The following is a 22871-nucleotide window of genomic DNA, read 5'->3' on the forward strand; positions in this document are numbered from 1 at the left end:
TATCAGTGTTATTACGATAACTACTGTTAACTTTCTTTTATGCTCTCTTTAATGTTTTATTTGTGGGTTTTTTTTGTTTGTTTGTTTTTGTTTTTGCTTTTTGGGTCACACCTAGCACGTTGCACAGGGGTTGCTCCTGGCTTTGCACTCAGGAATTACTCCTGGTGGTGCTCAGGGGGCCATATTGGATACTGGGGTCGGCCATGTGCAAGGCAAACGCCCTATCTGCTCTACTATCGCTCCAGCCCTCTTTTCTTTCTTTTTTTTTTTTTTTTAAAAAAAAACTTTTGTTCTTGTTACTTTACTTTTCATTTTTGATTTTATTTTTTATATTCTATCCCAGCAGTGCTTGGAGACCCAGAGCCATTCTAATAAGAGTTTTGTCTGGCTTGGACCAGCTATGCTCAGGCTAGTGGTGTTGGGGGCCACCAAGAGCCACACCCGTCTTTCAGCCTGCACTGTACTCTGGGGACACCAAGTTCACACTGGGTGATTTTTAGGGGTGAAAAGGCTTGAACTCAAGGCTTTGCACGTGCTCGGTGTGTATTTTACCATTTGAACTATACTTGCCCTTTGATTTTCATCTGTAAAGTTGCAAATTAAGGGTAAGGGAGCCCAAAGGACTGAAACACATGTATTCCATGCTGGAGACCCAGGTTCAGTCCTTAGCACCGCTGGCAGTGACCCCAGGCACTGCTGGATATGGCCCCAAAATAAAATAGTTTGAATAATTTCTTCATAGCCAGTCACACATTTCTATAGATTGTCTTTTTATGTTTTATGTCCATTTAAATTTTTTTCTCTGCTTTAGACTTATTTACAAATTAACTTATTTGTAAGTTGCAATTTATTCATAGAGCATGGACAATCTGAATACAGTGAGGATGATGATAAATAAGAGTAAACACAATGGTTTTACGGTTATCACACTTGGTGTCATTTAAAGGACTCCTTTCCTTAGGTGATTAGTAATATTTGCGCTATGAATCTGGCACAGGTTGAAAATGGAAGCACTAACTGACAGAGAACATGGAATGATGGACCTTGATAGCGGAGACGAAGCTCAACTTTCCACAGGTCAGCCTGCAAAGGAAGCTTCCAGTGATTCTGCTCATGGCACTGACCTGGAAACTTGCTTGCTTCCTTTGAGTCAGAATAGTGGAAGTGAACTGCCCGCCAGCCAGCCTCAGCCCTTCTCAGCCCAGGAGGACACGGACGAGGAAGAAGTTATGATCATAGAGGACTATGATAGCGATGGGACATAGACACCATGCTGCCCTCACATTGCTACTTGATTGATGCTCAATCCTTTTACTCAGTGATAGTGGAAAGAGATGATACTTTTCAGGTGATTTGCAGTTTGCTCATTCCTGTAGTGTGTCAGCACAAGGAACTGACTACTGTCATCTTGAAGTAAATAGAAGATGCAGCCTTTAAAGTAATCTCTTACCTTTTTGGGGGTTGGAATGCAGGCCGCACCCTGACCTGCTGGGCCCAGTGGTGGCCACACCCAGCAGTGCCAGGGAGCCTGGTTGACCCCTGGGTCATGCAGAGCATGTGCTCCGCATTTTGAGCCACATCCCTGGTCCCTGTAACTCTTTAGTATTTATTGAGTCTTGTGTGTGGTCTCAGAGGTATATCGAAGATTATGCCAAATCTCAATGTGAAGGAACTGAAAATATAGAAATTGCATGAGGGTTGTAAATATGAATTGTAAAATAGTTCATGGTTACAGTTATAAGTGTAAGTAAAACATCTGTGCCTTATTCAGTTTCCTTGGTCTCTGGCTTCTCAAATACTACCATTAACTATTGTACAATGGAATATTTAGGATACATTTGGAAGAGTTATTTACATAATTTATATGAGAATTAAAATGTTGAATTTCTCTCTGTCTCTTTCCTCTTAACATGGCCCAGCACGCACTGTTGGTCATGTATCACTCCCGGGTCATAGTCCACCGTTGTTGTCCTTTCCTACAGTCAAAAAATAAAACCAACTTCAAAAAGTAAGCACGAAGAGGTGGCCGGCCACCTTGTAGAGAAACTGGGTAGTGAGGGCTTAGGGGGTCCTTACCCAGCCTGGCGGGGCGGGGCGGGGCGGGCGGGGCGCGGGCTGCGGGGCCCGGAGGGGGCGTGGCCGGAGGGAGCCCCGCCCCGGGACTCGGGCGTTTCGGTGCCGCAGGCGGCGCGCTCTTCCCCGGCGGCGCGCAGGTGAGTGGGGCGCGGGCCTGGCCCACGTGACCGGGCCCCCGGGTCAGGTTCGCGGGGGGCCAGGGGTGGCGGCGGGGCTTCCCCGGGCGCCCCCTGCAGCTGCCGTGGCCGGCCTGGCCGGCGTGGCTGGGCAGCGGGCGCCTGCTCGGGGAGGGAGCGGCCGCGGGCGGCGCACAGGTGCGCGGCGGGGCGCGCCCTTCGGGGCCGCGGGGCTTCCGGGCGCGGGAACCGGCCGCCCCCGACGTCGTTCCGGTCACTTGGGGGACTGAGATTGAGTTCCGGCCGGAAGAGTGCGGTGGGCCGGCACCGCGCACCGCTCGGCGTGGTGGGAGAGACCCGGGCCAGAAGTCTCCGCCTTTTCACTTCCAACGCCCCGGGGCCGCCCCCAACCCCAGGCGTCCTGAAAGCCCCGGGAATCGGCCCTTTTCTTGGTCCCAACCCCTCTGGGAGATTCCCAGAGGCGGGGATGCTTGACGGTGACAGTTCGACTCCGACCACACTTGCGTCCCAGGGCACGGAGTCGGGGTCCTGGGCTTGAGCAGAACAAAGACCCGCTGCGTCTCCGTGCGGAATAGTCTACGGTGGGATCAAAACTGCGGACCCGTCTAGAGGCACATCCTTGGCTACTCGACAGTCCTTTAAATGTATATTCTCTACGGCTTTGTGTTTAAACTCTGGTAAGGTGGTCTAAGTTCCATGAGTCACAACGGTTAACTATTCAGGGAAACACTTTTACCAATGCGTTAAGGCTGGAGAGTTGTCCTGTAAAATGTATCTATAGGATAACTTGGGAGCGACTGTGAAAGTTACTCAGATTACTTGTGCTTTTTGTTTCTTCAGAAAATGTTTCTCCGCTATAAATACTTTGCTTTTTTAGAATTTCAGCCTTTTTTCCAAGAGAGAAGGAAAATAGACGTCGGTCGCTCTCGCTTACAGAGCTCTTGCTTTGCTTTGGCACTAGGCAGGAACTGTTGTTAGTTCTGGAATTGGAGGGTCCCCTCGGAAGGGTTGGACTTGAGACCTCTGCTCCATCTTCCACCCATTCCCTCGGAGATTGTATTTAATCTGGGATCGTGCACACCTCCTAGGTGTGCACTTGACTGTGCACTTGACAGCTCCAGCTGGGTTTCTAACAGGAATTACAAACTCCACCACGCTGCTTCTCCCCAAGGCAGAAGCGGTGAAGAAATGAAAGGGTGGAGAAATCTTGCAGATGAAATTATCTGATGTCTGGGATTTGCTTCGGAGTACTTATTGGCAGAGGGTATGCAGACAAAAGTAGATGGGTCATGAATAGATAATTACTTGAATTAGTTGAAGCTGCTTGATGAGTAGTTATACGTTCATCGTAGATTTTTTTAATTTCCAAAAGTTTTTCGCTTTATTTTAACGCCATGGTTTACAAAGCTTGTTCATAATACAGTTGTTTCGGGCATTCAGTCTTAACAACACCAATCCCGCCACCCTGTGACCTGCCCTCCTCCACTATCCCCAGTTTCCCATCCACTTCCCTTTCAGCCTGCCTCCTTAGGCAAAACAATTATTTTATGTTGTTTGTTACAACAAAATGGCTAATGGAATTACCAAAAAGAAAAAGAAATTTTGTGAAAATTGTTAAATCTTACAGTGGGGTCATTCAAGTCCTTGTCTGAGGGCTTACTGAGCTGTTTGTTGCTAGTTGAGCTTTCTGTATTTTTTTTTTTCCAAGAGCTTAGTTGGCTTCTATGCTACTTTCCATTTAATCTGGCGTGCTCCTACTAGTCTCTCAGTATTGTAGAATTTGGAGGTGCCTTAGCCCGAAAACCAGTGTATCTGGAATTATTTATCGGCTTGGCATCTCTTCAGAGATTGCTCTTGAAGAAGTAAGTTGGGCTGTTTGCATGGAGGCGTTTGTGGGCTGTGGGTGCAGGTGTGGGGGCTTCATCAGGACAGGGACTCAGCCCCCATCTGCCCAACAGCTGGAAGACCAGTGTACCTGTGAGTTCTAGTAGCTTGACTTGCATCTCTTCCTGATTAACAGTGCCGCCATGACGCTGTACTGTTGCTGCATGGCTCGGGCTGTCCATAGTGCTCTTCTTGTCACCTACTTCAGAAGTGATATTCTTCATGAAGATTTCCCTGGTTCCTATTTTAAACTGTACGATCTGGCCATGCCTTAATCCCAGAACTTTGGTCCCTGGCATGCTGTATCTAGTTCACTTCCCTTATCTAGCCTCTATCAGCCCTCCTGGAATTTAAATTTCACTGTGGCCAAGATTTCAGTCATTGTGTCTCACTGGTAGGTTTTTGTGCATGGCAGGTGCTCAGGGAATACGTTATGAGTGGTAGGTCTCTATTTTACCAAGTAAAGTATATCAGAGTCTTAGGGATTTCTTTTGTTGTTCTTTTATTGTGGGGGGGCACACCCTGTGGTGCTGAGGGCTTACTCCTGGCTCTGCCCAGGACTCACTCCTGGCAGATGGGGTACGGGGGATCATACCCCGGTTGGCCACATGTAAGGCAAGCACACTACACCCATACTATCTCTCGAGCCCCTGGGATTTCTAAACTGTTCTGCATCATGAAATGGTTTTGAGCTTTGGTAGTGCCATGTGCTTCAATAAATACATGCTTCCCAGTGGCTTCAAGAGCAAATTTCAGTTCGCCTTAAACTACCTGTCACCTTCGCATGTGGCATTCTTTTTTTTTTTTTTTGCTCGGTCCAGGACATTGCTTTATGAAGAGAAATGAGTAAGTTTAGTAAATGCTTTGTTTGTTTGTTTGTTTGTTTTTGAGTGAAGCAAAATAGTTTTTATTGAAGGAGATTTAATTTACTTAGAGATACGCATTCAGGAGAGCACAGGGAATACTGCTTTATTTTTTTAAGTGCTAAATGAGATTCTATATTTTTCTCCCTTTTTAAATTAAATATTAAGGCAGCATTGGGACTAGAGTGGTAGTACAGCAGTTAGGTGAGTTCTCAACCTGGGTCCTGTCCCAAGCATCCTGATTACGCCAGGAGTGATTCCTGAGCTAAGAGGCAGGAATAACCCCTGAGCACTTCCTTGTGTGATTCCCAAAACAAAGGAAATGATAAAACGAAAAAAAAAATGAAGGCACTGTAATTTACAGTTGTTCATAGTTGAACTTCAGGTTTACAATGTTCCAGCCCCAGTCCCACCAACAGTGTCAACATCCCTTCACCAGTGTCCCAGGAAATGCTTTATTTTGATAACTTTTTGACTGTTGTCTGGAAGCCACAGCGACAGCACTCAGGGGACGCGTGCTGCTCAAACCCGGGGCTCCCGAATGCGCGGCACATGCTCCAGCCTGTGAACCATCTCACTAGCCCTCTCTGCTTTCTTTTTAAGTGACGAGAACTCCTTCTAGGTGCTTCTCTATGGCAGCCGCAGATCTCCTTTAAGGAACTGCTCTGGAGACAGTGGTGGGCATGTCATCGCTGCTGCTCTGGGCTGTGCGTCGAGGGTATCTTCTCCCCCTTCCTTTCCCTTTCTGCTGCTGCCCACTCAGGCTGCACGCCTTAGTTGTCTTCACATCTGTGCTTCCTAGGGGCACGTGCTCCCACTGCCGGCATCTCCCATGGTGGGCTATGCTTCAGAGACTAGCAGTCTGACAACACCAGGGTCCCAGCCACTAGAACCCTCAGGGGAGGGGGAGGGCCTCTTAGGCTCTGGGCAGCCTCAAGGCACCACCCCCAGTGTCATATTTCCACAGCAGGGACTTTAGTCACCAGGCCAGTCCAGGCCCTGGAATCTTAACCTTTGGTGACTTTTTTGACTGCACGTGCTTCAGATGTACTGTTCATGCTTTAAATGTACTGTCAGGTGTTCATTTTGTTTTGTTTCAGGGCCACACCTGGTGGTGCTCAGGGATCACTCCTAGCAGTGCCTGGGGGACCATATGGGCTGCCTGGGATTGATTGAACCCAGGTGGACTGCATACTATCACTCTGGCCCTAATGCTCATATTTTTTGGAAAAGCAGCATCTCTCTAAAAGTGATTCCCCTGCACTAGGAGTGAAAGGGGTTCCTCCCTCCCTGCGTGTAACTTCTTCTCCCAGGCCATTCCAAGGCAGAGTTGAGTGTATAAAAATGAAGAGTATTTGCTGACCCATCAAGTAATGTTCAAACCCTGAAATATTTTGATTTGGGTGTCTTAGGAAAGGACTCTTGTTAGGGATAAGTTGGCATCCTACATTGCTCAAATCAGTCTCCTTGTATTTTTATATCTTTTTTCTTTGTTGATCTCATAGATAAATGAGACTTACAGATTTGTGTGTAGGGGGGAATGGAGCTCAGGGCTTACTTCTGACTCTGCTCTGAGGTCTCTCCTACCATGCCCAAGATCAGATTGGGGTCAGTTTTGTGCAAGGCAAGTGCCTTAATCCTCTTAACTTTTTTTTTTTTTAATTTTTTTGCTTTTTTGGGTCACACCCCACAGCGCACAAAATTACTCCTGGCTCTGCACTCAGGAATTACTCCTGGCGGTGCTCAGGGGACCGTATGGATACTGGGGATCGAACCTGGGTCAGCCTCATGCAAGGGAAATGCCCTACCTGCTGTACTATAGCTCCAGCCCCTTAACTGTTGGTTTTTTCTTTCCCTTGGAGTCACAACTAGCAGTACTTTGAGGAGCTGCTCCTAGCTTGGTGCTCAGGGGACTTCGTGGTGCACGGTAGCCTATAAACCCTATAAAACATGCACCCTGCCTGCCAAGCTCTCTCACTGGCCTTAAACTTCTAGATGTTTTAATTCAGAGTTAGGATTTAAATTTCAAGTTTGAGGGCCTGTAATGTGGCTCGAGATAATTTCTTGCATATAGGGGGCCCTGGATTTGACCCCCAGAATAGCGCTGCATGACCCCTGAGCCCCGCCAAGAGTGATTCCCCCAAACACAGAGCCAGAAGTAGCCCCTGAATACTTCCAGGTGTGGCTCAAAAGCAAAACTAAAAAATAAAAAATTTTTTGACTGCCCTAAATCTGCATGTGACCCCAGTGCCTTAGAGCAGGCTTCCTTAAACTACTTTTCACTCGTGACACCTTTTTTCTAGAGAAATTTTTACATGACTTTGGGTATATAAAATGTACATACACAAATCATATGTTTACTGATAATAAATCATAAATTTATTTTAAAACAAAAATTTCATGACCCCACATTTAGGGACAGTACCGCCTAGGAAGTTGCAACCCACAGTTTAGGAATCTGGGACCTTCCAAGATTCCTTCTACGGCTCTACAGAACGTGCCGTAGAGCCATAATTTCCCAAGGCTCCTTCATCTGTTGGTCTCAGCCCCAGTGGCTCTGCTCTTTGGACCTGGTAGCTCTGTGTCTCTGATTGCAGGGGCTACAGGTTGTTTCTGGTCACACTGTAGCCAGGTGTGTGCAAGTGCTCCAGCAAAAAGGTGTCACCCCCAGGATCACTGCAGCTAAAATAGGTGTGTGAGAGGTCACGGAGATAACTGGCTAAAGCACTTGCTTGCATCCGAGAGCCCCAGGTTCAGTCTTCAGCACTGCACAGGGCTCCCGAGCACCAAAAATATGGCACCCCACCACCACCACCAGAAAGGTAGCAGGGGGTAGTGGAGGCTGGGACATACAGGTGTGTACACAGCAGCACCAGGAGTTGTGAACCCCGGGAAACACATGTGCCAGCTCCACAGCAACCCCTGGCAGCTCTACAGCCAGATTGTTCTCAAGCTGTACAATCAAAGGAATCTAGTCCCCTAGCCCGGTGTGCCACCTACAGTTCTGTGTGCAAACATCACACCCCAGGCATGTGCCTGACCCCAGCTCATCTGAGCAGCAGCAGACAGGAAGGGACGGAGGGGGTGGGGGAGGCTGCCTAGGAAATGAACTCCATTCGTGTCCACTGATTACAGCCCTATAGAGCTGTTGGCTATATTGAAATGCACACTTCTGTATTTTTTTTGTTATAATACACGTGATCATGTTTTTCTGGATGTTAGCATTTGCTCCTTGGCACATAAAATTTGCTCTTAGGTGCAGCATCATTAAGAGGAGAAGTAACAGGCCAAAGTGATAGTACAGCCGGTAGAGCGCTTACCTTGCATGCTGCTGCCCCGGCTTCTGTCCTTGACATCCCACATGGTACCCCAGCACTGCCAGGAGTGCAGAGCTAGACGTAAGCCCTGAGCACCACCTGGTGTGCACAACTGCCCCAAATAATAAATAAAATAAAGCATAGATAATCATAGCACTGTAGCCCCGTTGTTCATCAATTTGCTCAAGCAGCCACCAGTAACATTTCCATTGTGAGACTTGTTACTGTTTTTGGCATATCCAATACCCCATGGGTAGCTTGCCAGGCTCTGCCGTGCAGGCGGGATACTCTCTGTAGCTTGCTGGGCTCTCCAAGAGGGACAGAGGAATCGAACCCGGGTGGGCCTCGTGCAAGGCAAACGCCCTACCCGCTGTGCTATCGCTCCAGTCCGTAGATAACCATAGGGATGACTTTTCTTTTTTTTTTTTTTAATATAAATTACTTTTTTTTTACTTTTTATTTATTTATTTATTTTTGCCTTTTGGGTCACACCTGGTGATGCACAGGGGTTATTCCTGGCTCTGCACTCAGGAATTACCCCTGGCGATGCTCAGGGGACCATATGGGATGCTGGGAATCGAACCCGGGTCGGCCACGTGCAAGGCAAACGCCCTGTCCCTGTGCTATCGCTCCAGCCCTAGGATGACTTTTCTTTTCTTGGCCACAGGCGTGACCCTCACCAATGTCGTCCAGTGACAGAAGGTGGAGGAACCAGGACAGGCACTACAACGAGGTCCCGCGGGATCTGCCCGATGGCGATGGCTCGGTGAGAAGCCTCCAGGAGCTCCGAGACTGTGAGCTGGCACTCAGCGCCGACCCGCTGCCTCCGCCCCCTCTCCCCTTACAGCCACCCTTCGGCCCGCACTTCGGTGCCAGCGACACCGAGGAGCCGGCCGTGGCCCCGGATCTCAAGCCCGTGCGGCGCTTCGTCCCCGAGTCCTGGAAGCACTTCTTCCGAGGGAAGAGGAGGAAGGACCTGGAATGGGATAAGCCCGTGTCGGACATCCGATACATTTCCAACGGGGTGGAGTGCTCCCCACCCGCCTCGCCGGGCTGGCCGGGGCATCGGCCCCCCCACGGCGGCGGCAGCAGCAGCAGCTGGTGCCAAGAGCCCGGCCGAGGGAGCGGGGGAAGCATGGATTCCCGGGGAGGTGCAGGTGCCACATCCCCCGCAGACCCCTACGGCTCCCTGGGCCGCCCCGCACACACGGCCCGCACCTACAGCGAGAAGGTGGAGTTCTACCACCTCAAGTACGCCTACATGAAGTCCTGGGCCGGCCTGCTGAGGATCCTGGGGGTGGCCGAGCTGCTCCTGGGGGCCGGCGTCTTCGCCTGCGTCACCGCCTACATCCACAAGGACAGCGAGTGGTACAACCTGTTCGGCTACTCGCAGCCCTATGGCATGGCCAGTGTGGGCGGCCTGGGCAGCGCCTACAGTGGCTACTACTACAGCGGCCCCAAGACCCCCTTTGTGCTCGTGGTGGCCGGGCTGGCCTGGATCACCACCATCATCGTCCTGGTCCTCGGCATGTCCATGTACTACCGGACCATCCTCCTGGACTCCAACTGGTGGCCCCTCACCGAGTTTGGGATCAACGTGGCCTTGTTCGTGCTGTACATGGCAGCAGCCATCGTCTACGTGAACGATACCAACCGGGGTGGACTCTGCTCCTACCCCTTATTCAACACGCCGGTGAACGCCATGTTCTGCCGGGTGGAGAGCGGGCAGATAGCAGCCATCATCTTCCTGTTCGTCACCATGATTGTTTATCTCATCAGCGCCTTGGTGTGCCTCAAGCTGTGGAGGCACGAGGCGGCCCGGCGACACAGGGAGTACCTGGAGCAGCAGGAGGTCAGGAGGGAGACTTCTTCTGGCCCTCTCTTGCTCTCCCCTCTGTTAAATGTGCACGTTTCAAAGCGATCCTTTGCTTGCTTGTTTACTTTTGTTTGGGGGCCACACCCGGTGGAGTGCTGTAGGTATGGGGGGACGTGCTACTTGGAGTCTGTGCTCTGGGATTGTTTCTGGAAATTTTATTATTTTGTTCATTTTATTATTTTGTAATGAGTGCTCTCTCTTTCTCTCCATATATATATGTCACTGTCACTGTCATCCTTGATCATTGATTTGCTCGAGCGGGCACTAGTAATGTCTCCAAGTGAGACTTGTTGTTACTGTTTTTGGCATATCGAATACGCCATGGGTAGCTTGCCAGGCTCTGCCGTGCAGGCGAGATCTCTCGGTATATATATGTACACATATGTGTGTGTGTGTGTGTGTATGTGAAATTAATTTTCCTACCTTACCCCTGACTTCCCCGTACTCGCTTCTCCTCGGGTAACTTCAGTTGTGTTATCCAGATCCATTTGTTTGCCTTTTGTAGTTTGTCTTGCCTCTTCATCAATGTTGCATCCTTGTTTGGCACACAGAAGTGAAAGAGAACCGACTGTGTTGCCACGGTTCCACTCTCTCCCTCGTCATCTGTTCCTCTTACCAGAACTCAGCCTGGGTTCCAGTCATTTTTGCAAATTTATCTCAATACTTTAAGCATATTTCTAAAACATGTATATCTGGATATACAGATAACTTGAACTTTTTTTTTAAATCCTTTTGGGCGATGATCAGGGGTTACTCCTGGCTCTGCACTCAGGAATCACTCCTTGACGGTGCTCAGGGGACCATATAGGATGCCGGGGATCAAACCCGGGTCAGCCATGTGCAAGGCAAATGACCAGTCCTCTGGACTATCGCTCCGGCCCCCAAACTTGAACTTTTAATTAGTGTGAATAGTAATAGTAAACCACACGCATTTCCTTTCCTTTTCTTTCTTTTTTTTTTTTTAAACTCCCAGCAATGCCTGTGATTGATCCTAGGGACTCACAGGCACAGTAAATTCTCTACCGCTAAGCTACATTCCTTTCCTGCCCTCTCAGAATTTTATTTCTTTATTTATGGCTTTGGGACCACACCAGTGGTGCTCTGGGCTTACTCCTGGCTCTGTGCTTAGGGATCTGTATTGGCATGCTTGGGGGACCCTGTAGGGTGCCAGGGATTAAACCCAGGCCAGCTTTGTGAAAAGCAAGTACCCTAGCTGCTATTCTGTCATGCAGGCCCAGTTTTATTTCTGTTTAATAGCAGAATTCTTAATGTCATTTCAAAATTCCAGTGATTATAATTATCTATTTAGAGTAAGTTAATTTCTTTTCCCGTCCATAAAACTTCTCATAACGATTGACTAGACTTGAATCACTCTGATGTTGGAGGCTGGACCTGTTTGTGTATTTGCAGCCTTCCGTATGCTAGAATGGCCAGCCTGTGGCTTTTTTTGTCTGTTAAGTAATGACTGGAGCGATAGTGCAGTGGAGAGGGAGTTTGCCTTGCACACGGCCCATGCAGGTTCTATTCCCGGCATTAGTTTATGTTTAGTTCTATTAATTTTATAGTGTGTTCATTCCGAGTCATTTAATTGTGCAGGATAATGGGAGATACTAATTGCCAGTAAAATCTCTAGGTAATCCAAACCTAGCCGTCTCCGTCACCACCTGTTTCCACTCTGTGCTCTCAGCCTCATTGGTAGGAAATGGTCCCAGGCACCCATTCCTCCTCCACCCCCTCTAATTCTCTGCCACCCAGGAAACGAGAACAAAGGAGATGAGAAACATCTAGCCAATAGAAAATTGGCCTCTGTGAATTGAGATTGGGTCTTAAATGAAAAAGGATGGAAATATTTACAGATAGCTTCACATACTTATGAAAGATTTTAATTCTAACTCTTTTCATTCCAGATAAGTGAGCCATCATTTCCATCGAAAAGGAGAGTGGTAAGAACAAAGTTCAATTTGTATTTTATTTTCAGACTTGCAACTTTTCTCTCATCTGTTTATGTACAGTACAGGATAGATCATATATCTGCAGAACACTGAGTTCATAATAGAACTTTCCGCTTTTTCAGTGCCAAAAGGAACAGATTAGACAAGGTTGCATTTAGCTTCTCTAAAGTTAAGTTTATTTTCTTTTGTTGTAACACATATATCCTATCTAAAAATATTGTATTCATGCTGAAGTAATTTATGAAATAGGTAGTTTGGACACAAGGAACCCTAATTCATACATCAGTGCAATTATTAATTTATTCATTGAACAAATGTGCCAGTGAGCGGCTGGAGCCATAATACCGTGGGTAGGACATTTGCCTTGCATGCTGCTGACCTGGTTTCAATCCCCAGCATTTCGTATAGTCCTCTGAGCCCCACCAGGAGTGATTCCTGAGTGTGGAGCTAGGAGTAAGCCCTGAGCATCACTGGTTGTGGCCCCCACAAAAAAACAAAAATAAATTTAAAAAAATTTTAACGTGCCAATGAAACACTGGGTAGGTAGTTTGAATAATACTCATAGAAATTGTGTTTGCATTGGTTTGCAAATCTAGTTAGGCTGAAACAAACCCACTTGACTTTCTGCCAGTGCGACCCCTTGAACACAACTCCTACACTGGCCAGGCTCTGTGGTGCCCTGGGTCAGGGCTTGTTAATTATCAGGAAGCTAAATGAGGAGACCATACATTGAAATTCAGCTCTGTGGGCCCAGGACGTAGCTCAGCAGTGCAGCGCTTGCCTTGCATGTGTAAGGCCTTGGATTTGATCCCTGGCACTCTAATAATCAGAAACATTTATATTTAATGCTCCATACTGTGATTCACTTTCAAGATTAAACATCATTCACTGGCATGAAGAAGTGGCATCCTAACCTGCGAATAACAAGGCAGAAAAGATCTGCTCCAACCTCTGGCCTCCCTAAAATGCCCTGGACAGTGGAGACTCTGGGGAGGGAGGGGGCAACGGTCATTCCCTGCCTTCTGGAGCAGAGTGGGAGTGTTGTAAATACATCAGTGGTAGAAATTGTTAGGCCAGTTGCTGTAAAATACCCAGCACTTATATATCTTTTTGGCTCTCATTTCCTTGTACAGTCAAATTATTTAGGGTAGAACTAGAGAGTTAGCTCCATGGATTATTGTGCACGAACTTTGCACGCAGGTCAGGTTCACTCACACCTCCCGTCCCCAACACCACATTGGAAGTGTCCCCTGAGTACTGCTAGGTATGACCCAAAAGTTAAAAAAAAAAATTATTTGGGATAATTGCATTATAAAATTAGTAGAACTCAAAGTTAATCGATTTCTACTAATCGTCAAAGCCTCGGGCCTTTCCGTCATCTCCCCTCTAGGGAGTTAGACCCGGGTGTGCTGACACTAGCCCCACTCCAGCCTGGCTGCCTGGGGTGCACTGGCTCAGCCTACCTTCTGCTTGCCCATGACAGTCCCCCTTCCACCCCGCCATTCTGGCGAGCGTCTCCTTCCCCTCACCTTCCCGGAGGGCTGGCTCACAGCCGGCACCCCGAGTGCGTGCCGGCCAGGGAGTTAAGAGCAAGAGCCGCTTGTTTTGAGAATGAGCTCACGTTCAGCCAGACCTCAGAGGCAGCCACAGAAGTAGGGAAGTCAGGAAACAGGGTTTTCTAAGTTCCCTGGCAGAGCCAAGAGCCAGGCTTGAAAGGCTTTCATCTTTTGTTCTCCAACAAGTAGGGCCCCTCCCAGGCCACACTCAGTTCAGTTCAGAGAGTCCTGGAAGGCTTGGGGGGGGGGCCCTGGAGGGGCAGGGCGGGAGGGCTTCTGGTGCCTCTGCCCCCCCCCCTATGCTTCCAGCTCATGCGGTCCTGAGCTGCAGTTCCTGTGCAACCACATACATACTCAGTGCCCGGGTTTCCCCGTGCCTGAATACATCCTCACCGCCGTGACCACCAGGAGGCTTCTCTGCACCCGAGCTCTTCGTGTACAAAACAGAAATCTCTTTTCTGGGATCCACTGGCCTCACCCACGTGAGCACTGCCTCAGTGGGCCCCCAGAGCTCTTTCCCGAGCCCAAAACCTGTGTGTCCGTCTTTGCCCACGTGGCCCACCGCTCCTCCTTCCCTTCAGCCTGCTTCTGGAGCTGAAGGTCTGCCCCCCTCCCCCGTACTTCCTGTGGTTCTGTTTGGGGCCACACCCTGCGTTGTTCAGAGTCTGCTCGGATCCGGGGCCTTGCGGTGCTGGGCATCGAACCCCCCTGGGCTGAGTCGCACCCCCAGCCGTAGGCTGTTTCCTCATCATTCCTCTTCTTTCATTGTTCCTGTTTCTGATATTGTGCCAGTGCCAGCCGGGCTTGGTTCAGCCCAGTCACTTCTCTCCATGGCCTTGTTTTCCTCTCCTTTGGGTAGCAGGGTGGGAGGTATGGAGAGAGGACCCAAAGAACTTGCTGAGTCCCCGCTCTGTGGGGTTGGGGGGTTATTTCTGGAGTGCTAGGGGGTGGGGGGGGTGTCCACAAAGTGCTGAGGATTGAACCTGGACTTCCTACATGCAAAGCATGTGTTCATTCGATCAAGCCGTCTCTCTAGCCTTTTTCTTTCTTTTAAATTTTTTAAAAATAACATTTATTTTGGTGGCCACACTGGGTGGTTCTCAGGACTTACTCCTGAATCTGCACTAAGGAATCACTCCTGGTGGGTTCAGGGGACCCCCCCCATGGGGTGCCAGAGATGAAGCTGGGTCAGCCACCATTTAAGGCAAATGCCCTGCCCACTGTACTATCGCTCTGGTCTTTTTCGTTCTTTTTTGGGGGTGTGGGGAGTCAAACCCAGTGCCGGGGATTGAACCTGGGTTGTCTGCATGCAAGACCATTGCCTCCCTGCTGTATTATTGCTCCAGCCCCTCTTTCTTTTTTTAATGGCAAGAAAATCAGGGCAGGTTTTTTTTTTTTTATGAGGCCAGCAGAGATGACTCCCCACTTAAGTACAAAAGTGGGATTAGGACCAGCCATGCCTTCGCTTCGCTCCCTTCCCCTCTTTGTTCCCATCATCTCTTCCCTTGGCAGTGATTTCGGTGACAGGGGTCACCACAACCAGTTGTGGTGCTCGCACTCATTATAGCTGTCACACTCACCCAGGGTCACATACTCACACCTCTTGCTGGGGTCGCCCTCCTGGCGACAGTGCTTTATTTGGGGGTGCTCCCTAGGGAGTGCACACCTTGGTTGAGGTGCCAGAGAGGCCCAGCAGGCAGAGCCTTTGGGATGTGCACTGAGCAGGTGGCTAAGTGGAGTTTAAACTCATGGCCTCTGGCTTTCGAGGTAGTCACTTTTACTAATGAGCCATCCCCTAGCCTCTTTCTCCTCTTTTGGAAAAAAAAATTTTTTTTTTTTTTAAATTAAAAATGCCTCTAGAGTGATAGGACACAGATAAGGCACTGCACACCACCAACCTAGATTTTAATCCTGGTGTCCCATATGGTAAACTCCCCCGCCCTCCCCCCAAACCCCTCCTACCCCAAGTCCCCAACTTCTCCAGGAGTGATCCCACAGTCCAGAGCCGGGAGTAACACCTGAGCATAGCTTGGGTGTGGCCCAGAAAACAAACAAAAAAAGCCTCAAGAACTCTTTATGTTGGGGAAAGAGGGTAATTCCTGCAGCCCCATTCGGGGAACCACACTTTGAAGGGCACTTAAGCGAGTTACAGATATTCACAGCCTTTCCTGTGGAGTTGCTTCCTTCCCTTTTAGTGGCTGGGAAACAATGTAACTCATTTCCCTTTCTGATCTGCTCAGGGGATGCTGGTCATTGATTCAGGTGCGATTTTTAAAAATTTTTCTGTCCATTTCTGTAGCTTTGTTTTCTCTTCCGGAATTTATTTTGAACCTTTACCTCTTTTTCCAGTTCCATGAACCATACACTATAAATAACATACGTAAGACCCCCCACATCCGGGACCAGATCTATAGTACAGGAAGAAAGGCTCTGGGTTTGCAAGTTGCTGCTGCAGCAGCCGTGACCCGGGCCTGAGTCCCCAGCATCACACATGGTCCCCTGAGCTTCGCCAGGATCACTTCTGAGCACAGAGCCAGAAGTAGTACCTAGCACCACAGGTAGGGCCCCAACACCCCCCACAACTCCCCAAAGAACCATCATCCACGTCTGACACATACACATGTGACTTTATGGGACTTTGTTCCTGAGGAGAGGGGGGGGTCATAGCTGGTGTAGCTGGCAGTTATTCCTCTCTGTGCTCAGCGGTCACTCCCAGAAGTGTTCAGGGGATCACACAGTGTCTGGGGTTGGGGCTGGCAGTGTGCAAGACAAGCACCTTAACCCCTCTACTATCTCTCTGGCCCCAAGACTGCGGGGTAGGTCATGGCATTTCTCAGGGAGGTGTCCTTCAGTTTGGACAAAAGCATCCAGACTGCTTTGTTACTGTGGTAGGTCATTCTGGAGTACAGGGTTTTGTTTGATTTTTCACTGTGGGTCCCTACCTGACAGTGCTGGGGGGGGGGGGATGGCTAGTCCGACTCTGTGCTTGGAGAGCCCTATGTGGTGCCAGGGGTTAAACCTGGGTGAGCACTGGAAGGCAAGCAGCGCCTTAACCCTTGCATTCTCTCTCTGACCCAGGCGTGCGAGGTTAATTGCCCTTTCCACTTTTCTTCCTCTGGCCAGTCCCTTTCCCCCCTGTCTTCTCAGAGTAAAAGTGGTGGAGGTTTATTTTTTTAAAATCTGCCTTGGGGCTGGAGGATAGCACATTGGATAGGGCGTTTGCACACGGCCGACCCGGGTTCAATCCCTAATATCCCATATGGTCCCCCAGCACCGCTAGGAGTAATTCCCGAGTGCATGAGCCAGGAGTAATCCCTGTGCATAACTGGGTGTGACCCAAAAAAAAGCAAAAAAAAATTCTGCCTCTGTTTAAAAATGAATCCTCTTTCCTCCCCTTCCTGCAGTTTGAAACAGCAGCTGGCGGGGACAGGCAGAGGGACCACGAGGTGAATTTCCAAGGGCTGAGAGGCCCCCAAATGAAGCCCGAAGTCCTGAGCGGCTACATCCCACCAGGCCACATCCCGAAGCCTGTGGTGTTGCCTGACTATGTGGCGTAAGTAGCTCTGTCCTCCTGGTGGACGCTGACCTGCCGTCTTTCATTTCCGTCTGTCCCCACATTAACACTCTGCAGAGGATCATGTCTGTGGGGCTTCAGAATAGTGCTGGGCTTGGCTGCATCCTTTGCACGGGATGGATCCCACTTCCATCTCTGGCACCATGGGACCCTCGAATGGAACCCAGAATCCCTGGTAGGGACCTCCTGGCTTCTGGAGCATCACTCACGAGCCCCCACCCCACAAAAATCTGATTTCTGTGTAATCTGTGTGTCATCGTGTTTGTTGAATTGAGGGTATAGCATGACCCATGAGGAATAAGCGAACCTGATTTCCCCTTGAGCTTGTTTAAACTCCAGTTTATTTTTTTTCCCCTCTCAGAAAATACCCAGTCATTCAGACGGATGACGAGCGGGAGCGCTATAAAGCCGTGTTCCAGGACCAGTTCTCCGAGTACAAAGAGCTCTCAGCAGAGGTGCAGGCCATCCTGCGGAAGCTGGACGAGCTGGACGCAGTGATGAGCAGACTGCCCCACCGCTCGGAACACCACCAGGTCAGTCCTGCGGCCGCAGGGGGCGTACTGGACAGACAGGGAGGGGAGCTCTGGCCTTCCTGAAGTGTCAGGATGCCAATCTCATCTGCTTTCTGTGGCCACCAGAGTCCTTCAAGAAGGCCAAGGTGACAGTTCAGGGGCCAGAGAGAGGACAGTGGGTGAGGTGCTTGTCTTGCATATAGCCAGCCCTGGCTTGAGGCCCGGTACTGTCTATGATTCCGGAACACAGAGCTGAGAGTAGCCCCCAAAACGGACATAGATACCAACATAGATAGATGACTGTCACGGTCACTGTCATCCCGTTGCTCATCAATTTCCTCGAGTGGGAACCAGTAATGTCTCCATTGTGAGACTTGTTATGTTTTTGGCATATCGAATACACCACGGGGAACTTGCCAGGCCCTGCCGTGCAGGCGAGATACTCTTGGTAGCTTGCCGGGCTCTCCGAGAGGGGTGGAGGAATCGAACCCGGGTCAGCCTCGTAAAAGGCAAATGCCCTACCTGCTGTGCTAAAGCTCCAGCTCCAGCCCCAGATAGATGATAATTGAGATTATTTCTCTTCGCTTTGGCAAGAAATCAAAACACCAAACTGTTGTTAAAGTACCTGTAGTCTTGGTATGTAAAAGTCACCAAAGAATTAAAACATACTGGAAACCAAGAGATAGTACAGCCTGTAGGGTGCTTGCCTTGCATGCAGCCACGCTGGTTCAATTCCAGTCATACTGTGTGGTTCTCCCAAGATGGCCTAGATTCATTCCTGAGTACAGAATCAGGAGTAAAGCCTGTGCACTGCTGAGTGTGGCCAAATAATTTTAAAGAGAGAGAGAGAGAGAGAGAGAGAGAGAGAGAGAGAGAGAGAGAGAGAGAGAGAGAGAGAGGAGGGGAGGGAGGAGGGAGGAGGGGAGGGAGGATGGAAGGAAGGAAGGAAGGAAGGAAGGAAGGAAGGAAGGAAGGAAGGAAGGAAGGAAGGAAGGAAGGAAGGAAGGAAGGAAGGAAGGAAGGAGAGAAGGAAAGGAGGGAGGGAGGGAGGGAGGGAGGGAGGGAGGGAGGGAGGGAGGGAGGGAGGGAGGGAGGGAGGGAGGGAGAAAGGAAGGAAGGAAGAATAAGAAGGGACCAGATGGGGCTGGAGTGATAGCACAGCGGGTAAGGCGTTTGCCTTGCACGCGGCCGACCCGGGTTCGATTCCCAGCATCCCATATGGTCCCCTGAGCACTGCCAGGGGTAATTCCTGAGTGCAAGAGCCAGGAGTAACCCCTGTGCATCGCCGGGTGTGACCCAAAAAGCAAAAAAAAAAAAAAAAAAAAAAAAAGAAGGGACCAGAGTGTTAGTACAGCAGGTAGGGCAGTTGCTTTGCATGCAGCTGACCTGGGTTCAACCTTCAGCACCCATATAGTCTACTGATCCCCTCCAGAAGTGATCCCTCAACTTAGAGCCAGCTGTAAGCCCTGAGCACCACTAGGTGTGGCCCAGAATAAAACTAAACAATTTTTTATATTAAAATTTATTGAGAAATAATTTTGGTAAGTAGTGCAAAATGCTATAAGGGGAAGGTTTATTTTGGGGTTTTTTATTTGTTTGTTTTGTGGGTTTTTTTGGCTTTTGGGGTCATATCCAGTGATGCTCAGGGATTACTTCTGGCTCTGCACTCAGGAATCACTCCTGACTCTGCTGGGGGACCAAATGGGATGCCGGGGATCAAACCAGGGTTGGCCACACATGAGGCAAATGCCCTATCGCTGCACTATCGCTCTGAGCCCAGGGAAGTGTTTAGAACTGTACGTCATAAGATTTCTTTATTAGGCTCACCACTTCTAACAATCTGAAAACATAGTTTTATTGAATAAGTTGAGAGCATTGTCTGACAGCTTATCTCCTGTGGATAGACTTTCAAGAAACTTGTTAAAATATGTAAAAGAAGTTGGTGAATTGTAACAGATTTTTATATTAACTTTAACAGAATAAAGGTAGAGGGCAGAGAGATAGTACAGCGGGTAGGGTGCTTGCCTTGCACTTGGCCAACCCTTATTTGAACCCTGGCATCACGTATGGTCTCCCAGAGTAAGCCCTGAGCACCACAGGGTGTGACCAAAAATAAGTAATCAATGCATTCAGAAGGAATCATGTGTTAGCTATTTTCCAATGTCTTGACATACATATTTTCAGATGCCTTACGTAAATTCTAACACTAAGAAAGAATTGTAAGAGAACTTCCAGGGGCTGAGATTGTGTTTCTGCACTAGAGCACTTGCCTGTGTTCCGTCCCTAGTACCAAGAAAAAAAAAAAAAAAAGGCCTTCCCAAAGAGGATGAATATAAGTCCCAATGACAATTAATGTTCTTGTTATTATGTGCCACGTACTTTTTAAGGATTATTTCAAGTAAGTGAAACTGCTCACAACCCTGTGAAGTCACAATGGTTATTAATTCCTTTTTTCCTGATATGGAAACTGAGTCTGTGTACAGAGCACGCATCTGGCTAGCAGTGGCCAGACCTGGGGGTTGGTTTCAGTTCTCCTGAAGGCCTGGGCTGTCTCCCTTGTCACCTCTGGGTCCCAATGCCGGGCAGCTCTGCAGTGCTTGTCAAGTGCATTGCATTTGCATTTGCGTGCATGAACATTCTCATGATAGTCTTAGGCACAAATGTTATCTGAGTTAACTCTGAGATATGATTTGAGTAAATGCAAATGTTTTCGCTCAAGTGTCAATATATTATTTTTAGGAACATGAGAGAATTTCAAGAATCCACGAAGAATTTAAGAGAAAAAAGAATGTGAGTAAACTATTTCCTCCTTCACTTATAGGTACAATAGTGATGGCTGGCAGTCTTTAGATTTGCTTACCTGATAGATAGATTCTTTGTTTTTAAGAGTCTGTAAGTGCTGGGGGCATGGGTGGCTGCTGCGTGCTTCTCTTCTTATCTCTGTCCTGAATAATTCAGCCCCTAGCCGGTTTAGCCGCTAGGGAAATGAGTCTCTGTCTAGAACTCCCCGCCGGCATGTCCTGCAAGAGGACTGCTTCTAACTTCCCCTAAACGCTCACAATTAAAGCGTGGGAAGCTTCCATCTATCTTTCTGTCCTTTACTATTTAAAAAATGTATTTTATGGCACTAATGACATTTAATATGCTGAGACACTGAAAGGTGGGCTTCCCACTTGATTTTACTATGAAGACTCTTAGAAAAATAGACTCCACGGCTGGAGCGATAGTACAACCTGTACAGTACTTACTTACCTTGTGCTTGCCTTGCATGTCACTGACCCTGATTCAATCCAAGGCACTACATACAGTCCTCGGTCCTCAGAAGCCCTGCCAGGAGTGAACCCTGAGCTCAGGTGTGGGTGTGGCCCAAAAAAATAAAAGAAAAGAAAAAGAAATTCCAGTAAAAGAAGATGTGGCTGAGCAGTAAAGCACATGCCTCGTATGCATGAGACCTGGTTCCATACTCTTCTACCAAGGGCAGGAAAATAAGTGCATTACTCAAGTATCTCTCTTGGTAGACAGGCTTAGAAATTGACTACAGGAGAGTGCTGTGAAAGTCACTCTCCGGGTAATATCTGTGAAGAAGTCAGGAGTTGGAATAATGTTGATTTTTTTTTTCTTTTCCAGGATCCTACATTTCTGGAAAAAAAAGAACGCTGTGATTATCTGAAGAATAAACTGTCTCATATAAAACAAAGAATCCAAGAATATGATAAAGTAATGAATTGGGATATACAAGGTTACCGTTAAGCCTTATTTGAAACCACTTTTTTATATAAAAACTTGATATTTATTTACTGACTTTTTTTTTAATCTGAATCTCAGATAGAGAAGCCAGGGCTTCCTGATGGAGCTCTGAGTTGGTTTGGCCAATATGCAGTGGTCAAACACTATAATTTCATGCAAACATTTCACAGCAGGGCCAGAGAGATGGCACAAAGGGCTGAGCACATGCTTTGCATGCTTGGGGTCTGGGATTATCCTCAGCACCGTATGGTCCCTGAGCACTGCCAGAACAAACCCTCAGCATAGAGCCAGGAGTAATCCCGGAGTACCACCCGGTGTGACTCCAAAATAACCCAATTCTCAACAAAGTCAGGTGTATTAAGGGCCCTAACTAAGACTGAGAGACATTATGTATTCGTCTATATATAACTTCTTAATCACAGTTCTTGTTAACCTAAGGGCGACCTCAGGGGCCTGGGTGCGACTCGGTAGTTGAGCACATGCCCAGTATGTGTATGGTCCTGAGTTTAGCTCCCCAGCACCACTGGGTGTGGCCCTGGTCTCCTCCGAACATCACCAGGAGTGAGCCCCCTGTCCCCAAGCAACAAGGGGGGGGCGGGGTGGGGAAAGAAATACTTTTTTTGGTGTGCCTGAGGTTTTCCTGTAAAGCACTTGCTCTCACCCATGGAGCTACCTCCCTAGCCAGAATGCCTTATTTTTATTCATATGAACAATGAATGCCTTAAAAAATATGATAAAAAAAAAAGCAAAAACTGCAGGAACAGAAAGGTCTTTAATGCCCTTTGTTATTAACTCCTGTTGGGCAGCATCTGCCTTTTGCCTTTTCCCAGGTGCTGCCTGGTGCTCGTTGCCTACCGTGCTGGCTTTGGGACAGTTCTAGTTTCCTAAAAAGCAGAGGCTTTCCAAAACTGCGGCAGGGGCCAGAGTGCGGTGGGGAGGGCATTGCCCTGCACACGGCTGACCCAGGTTAGTTTCCTGGCATCCCATGTGGTCCTCAAGCCCACCAGGAGTAATTTCTGAGCCCAGAGCCAGGCGAAACCCTGAGCATCACTGGTTGTGGCCCAATACCCTCCTCCCCTGAAAAAAAGCCTGTCACTGGTGAGATCTTGGGGTTTCTTTCCCAGTGAAATCTTATTTCCTATCTGTTGCTAATTTTGGGTTTTGGGTTTTGTTTTTTGTTGGTTTTGTTTGTTTTGTTTTTTTATTTGGGGCCACACCTGGCAGTACTCTGGGCTTATTCCTGCTTTTCTACTCAGGGCTCACTTCTGGTGGGGCTCAGAGGACCTTAAAGGGTGCTGGGGATCGAACCCTGGCCATCCGCATGGAAGGCAAGTGCCCCACCTGCTGTACTGTCTCTCCAGTGCCTGCTGGTAATAT

At 48.6% G+C, this 22871-nt stretch overlaps 2 protein-coding genes across 5 annotated transcripts in view; both read left to right on the top strand.

The window, feature by feature from the left end:
- RAD17 (RAD17 checkpoint clamp loader component) overlaps positions 1 to 1888 on the top strand; it is a 32681-nt gene extending 30793 nt beyond the window's left edge. For all 4 annotated transcript variants that reach the window (XM_055133558.1, XM_055133543.1, XM_055133562.1 and 1 more), the window contains one exon: positions 998 to 1888. In XM_055133558.1, coding sequence (XP_054989533.1) covers positions 998 to 1265 — 268 coding nt within the window. In that variant the 3' untranslated portion in view covers positions 1266 to 1888. The remainder of the gene's footprint in view (positions 1 to 997) is intronic.
- Positions 1889 to 2530: 642 nt separating this feature from the next.
- MARVELD2 (MARVEL domain containing 2) lies at positions 2531 to 22647 on the top strand. The gene is made up of 7 exons (XM_004608545.2): positions 2531 to 2890; positions 8945 to 10129; positions 12061 to 12096; positions 17066 to 17214; positions 17597 to 17768; positions 20487 to 20537; positions 21375 to 22647. Exons 2-7 carry the CDS (start codon positions 8960 to 8962, stop codon positions 21495 to 21497), a joined length of 1701 nt encoding a protein of 566 aa, XP_004608602.1. The 5' UTR covers positions 2531 to 2890; positions 8945 to 8959; the 3' UTR covers positions 21498 to 22647.
- Positions 22648 to 22871: the final 224 nt, after the last annotated feature.

The sequence above is a fragment of the Sorex araneus genome, chromosome 1 (assembly GCF_027595985.1).
Source record: "Sorex araneus isolate mSorAra2 chromosome 1, mSorAra2.pri, whole genome shotgun sequence".
NCBI classification, from domain to species: domain Eukaryota; kingdom Metazoa; phylum Chordata; class Mammalia; order Eulipotyphla; family Soricidae; genus Sorex; species Sorex araneus.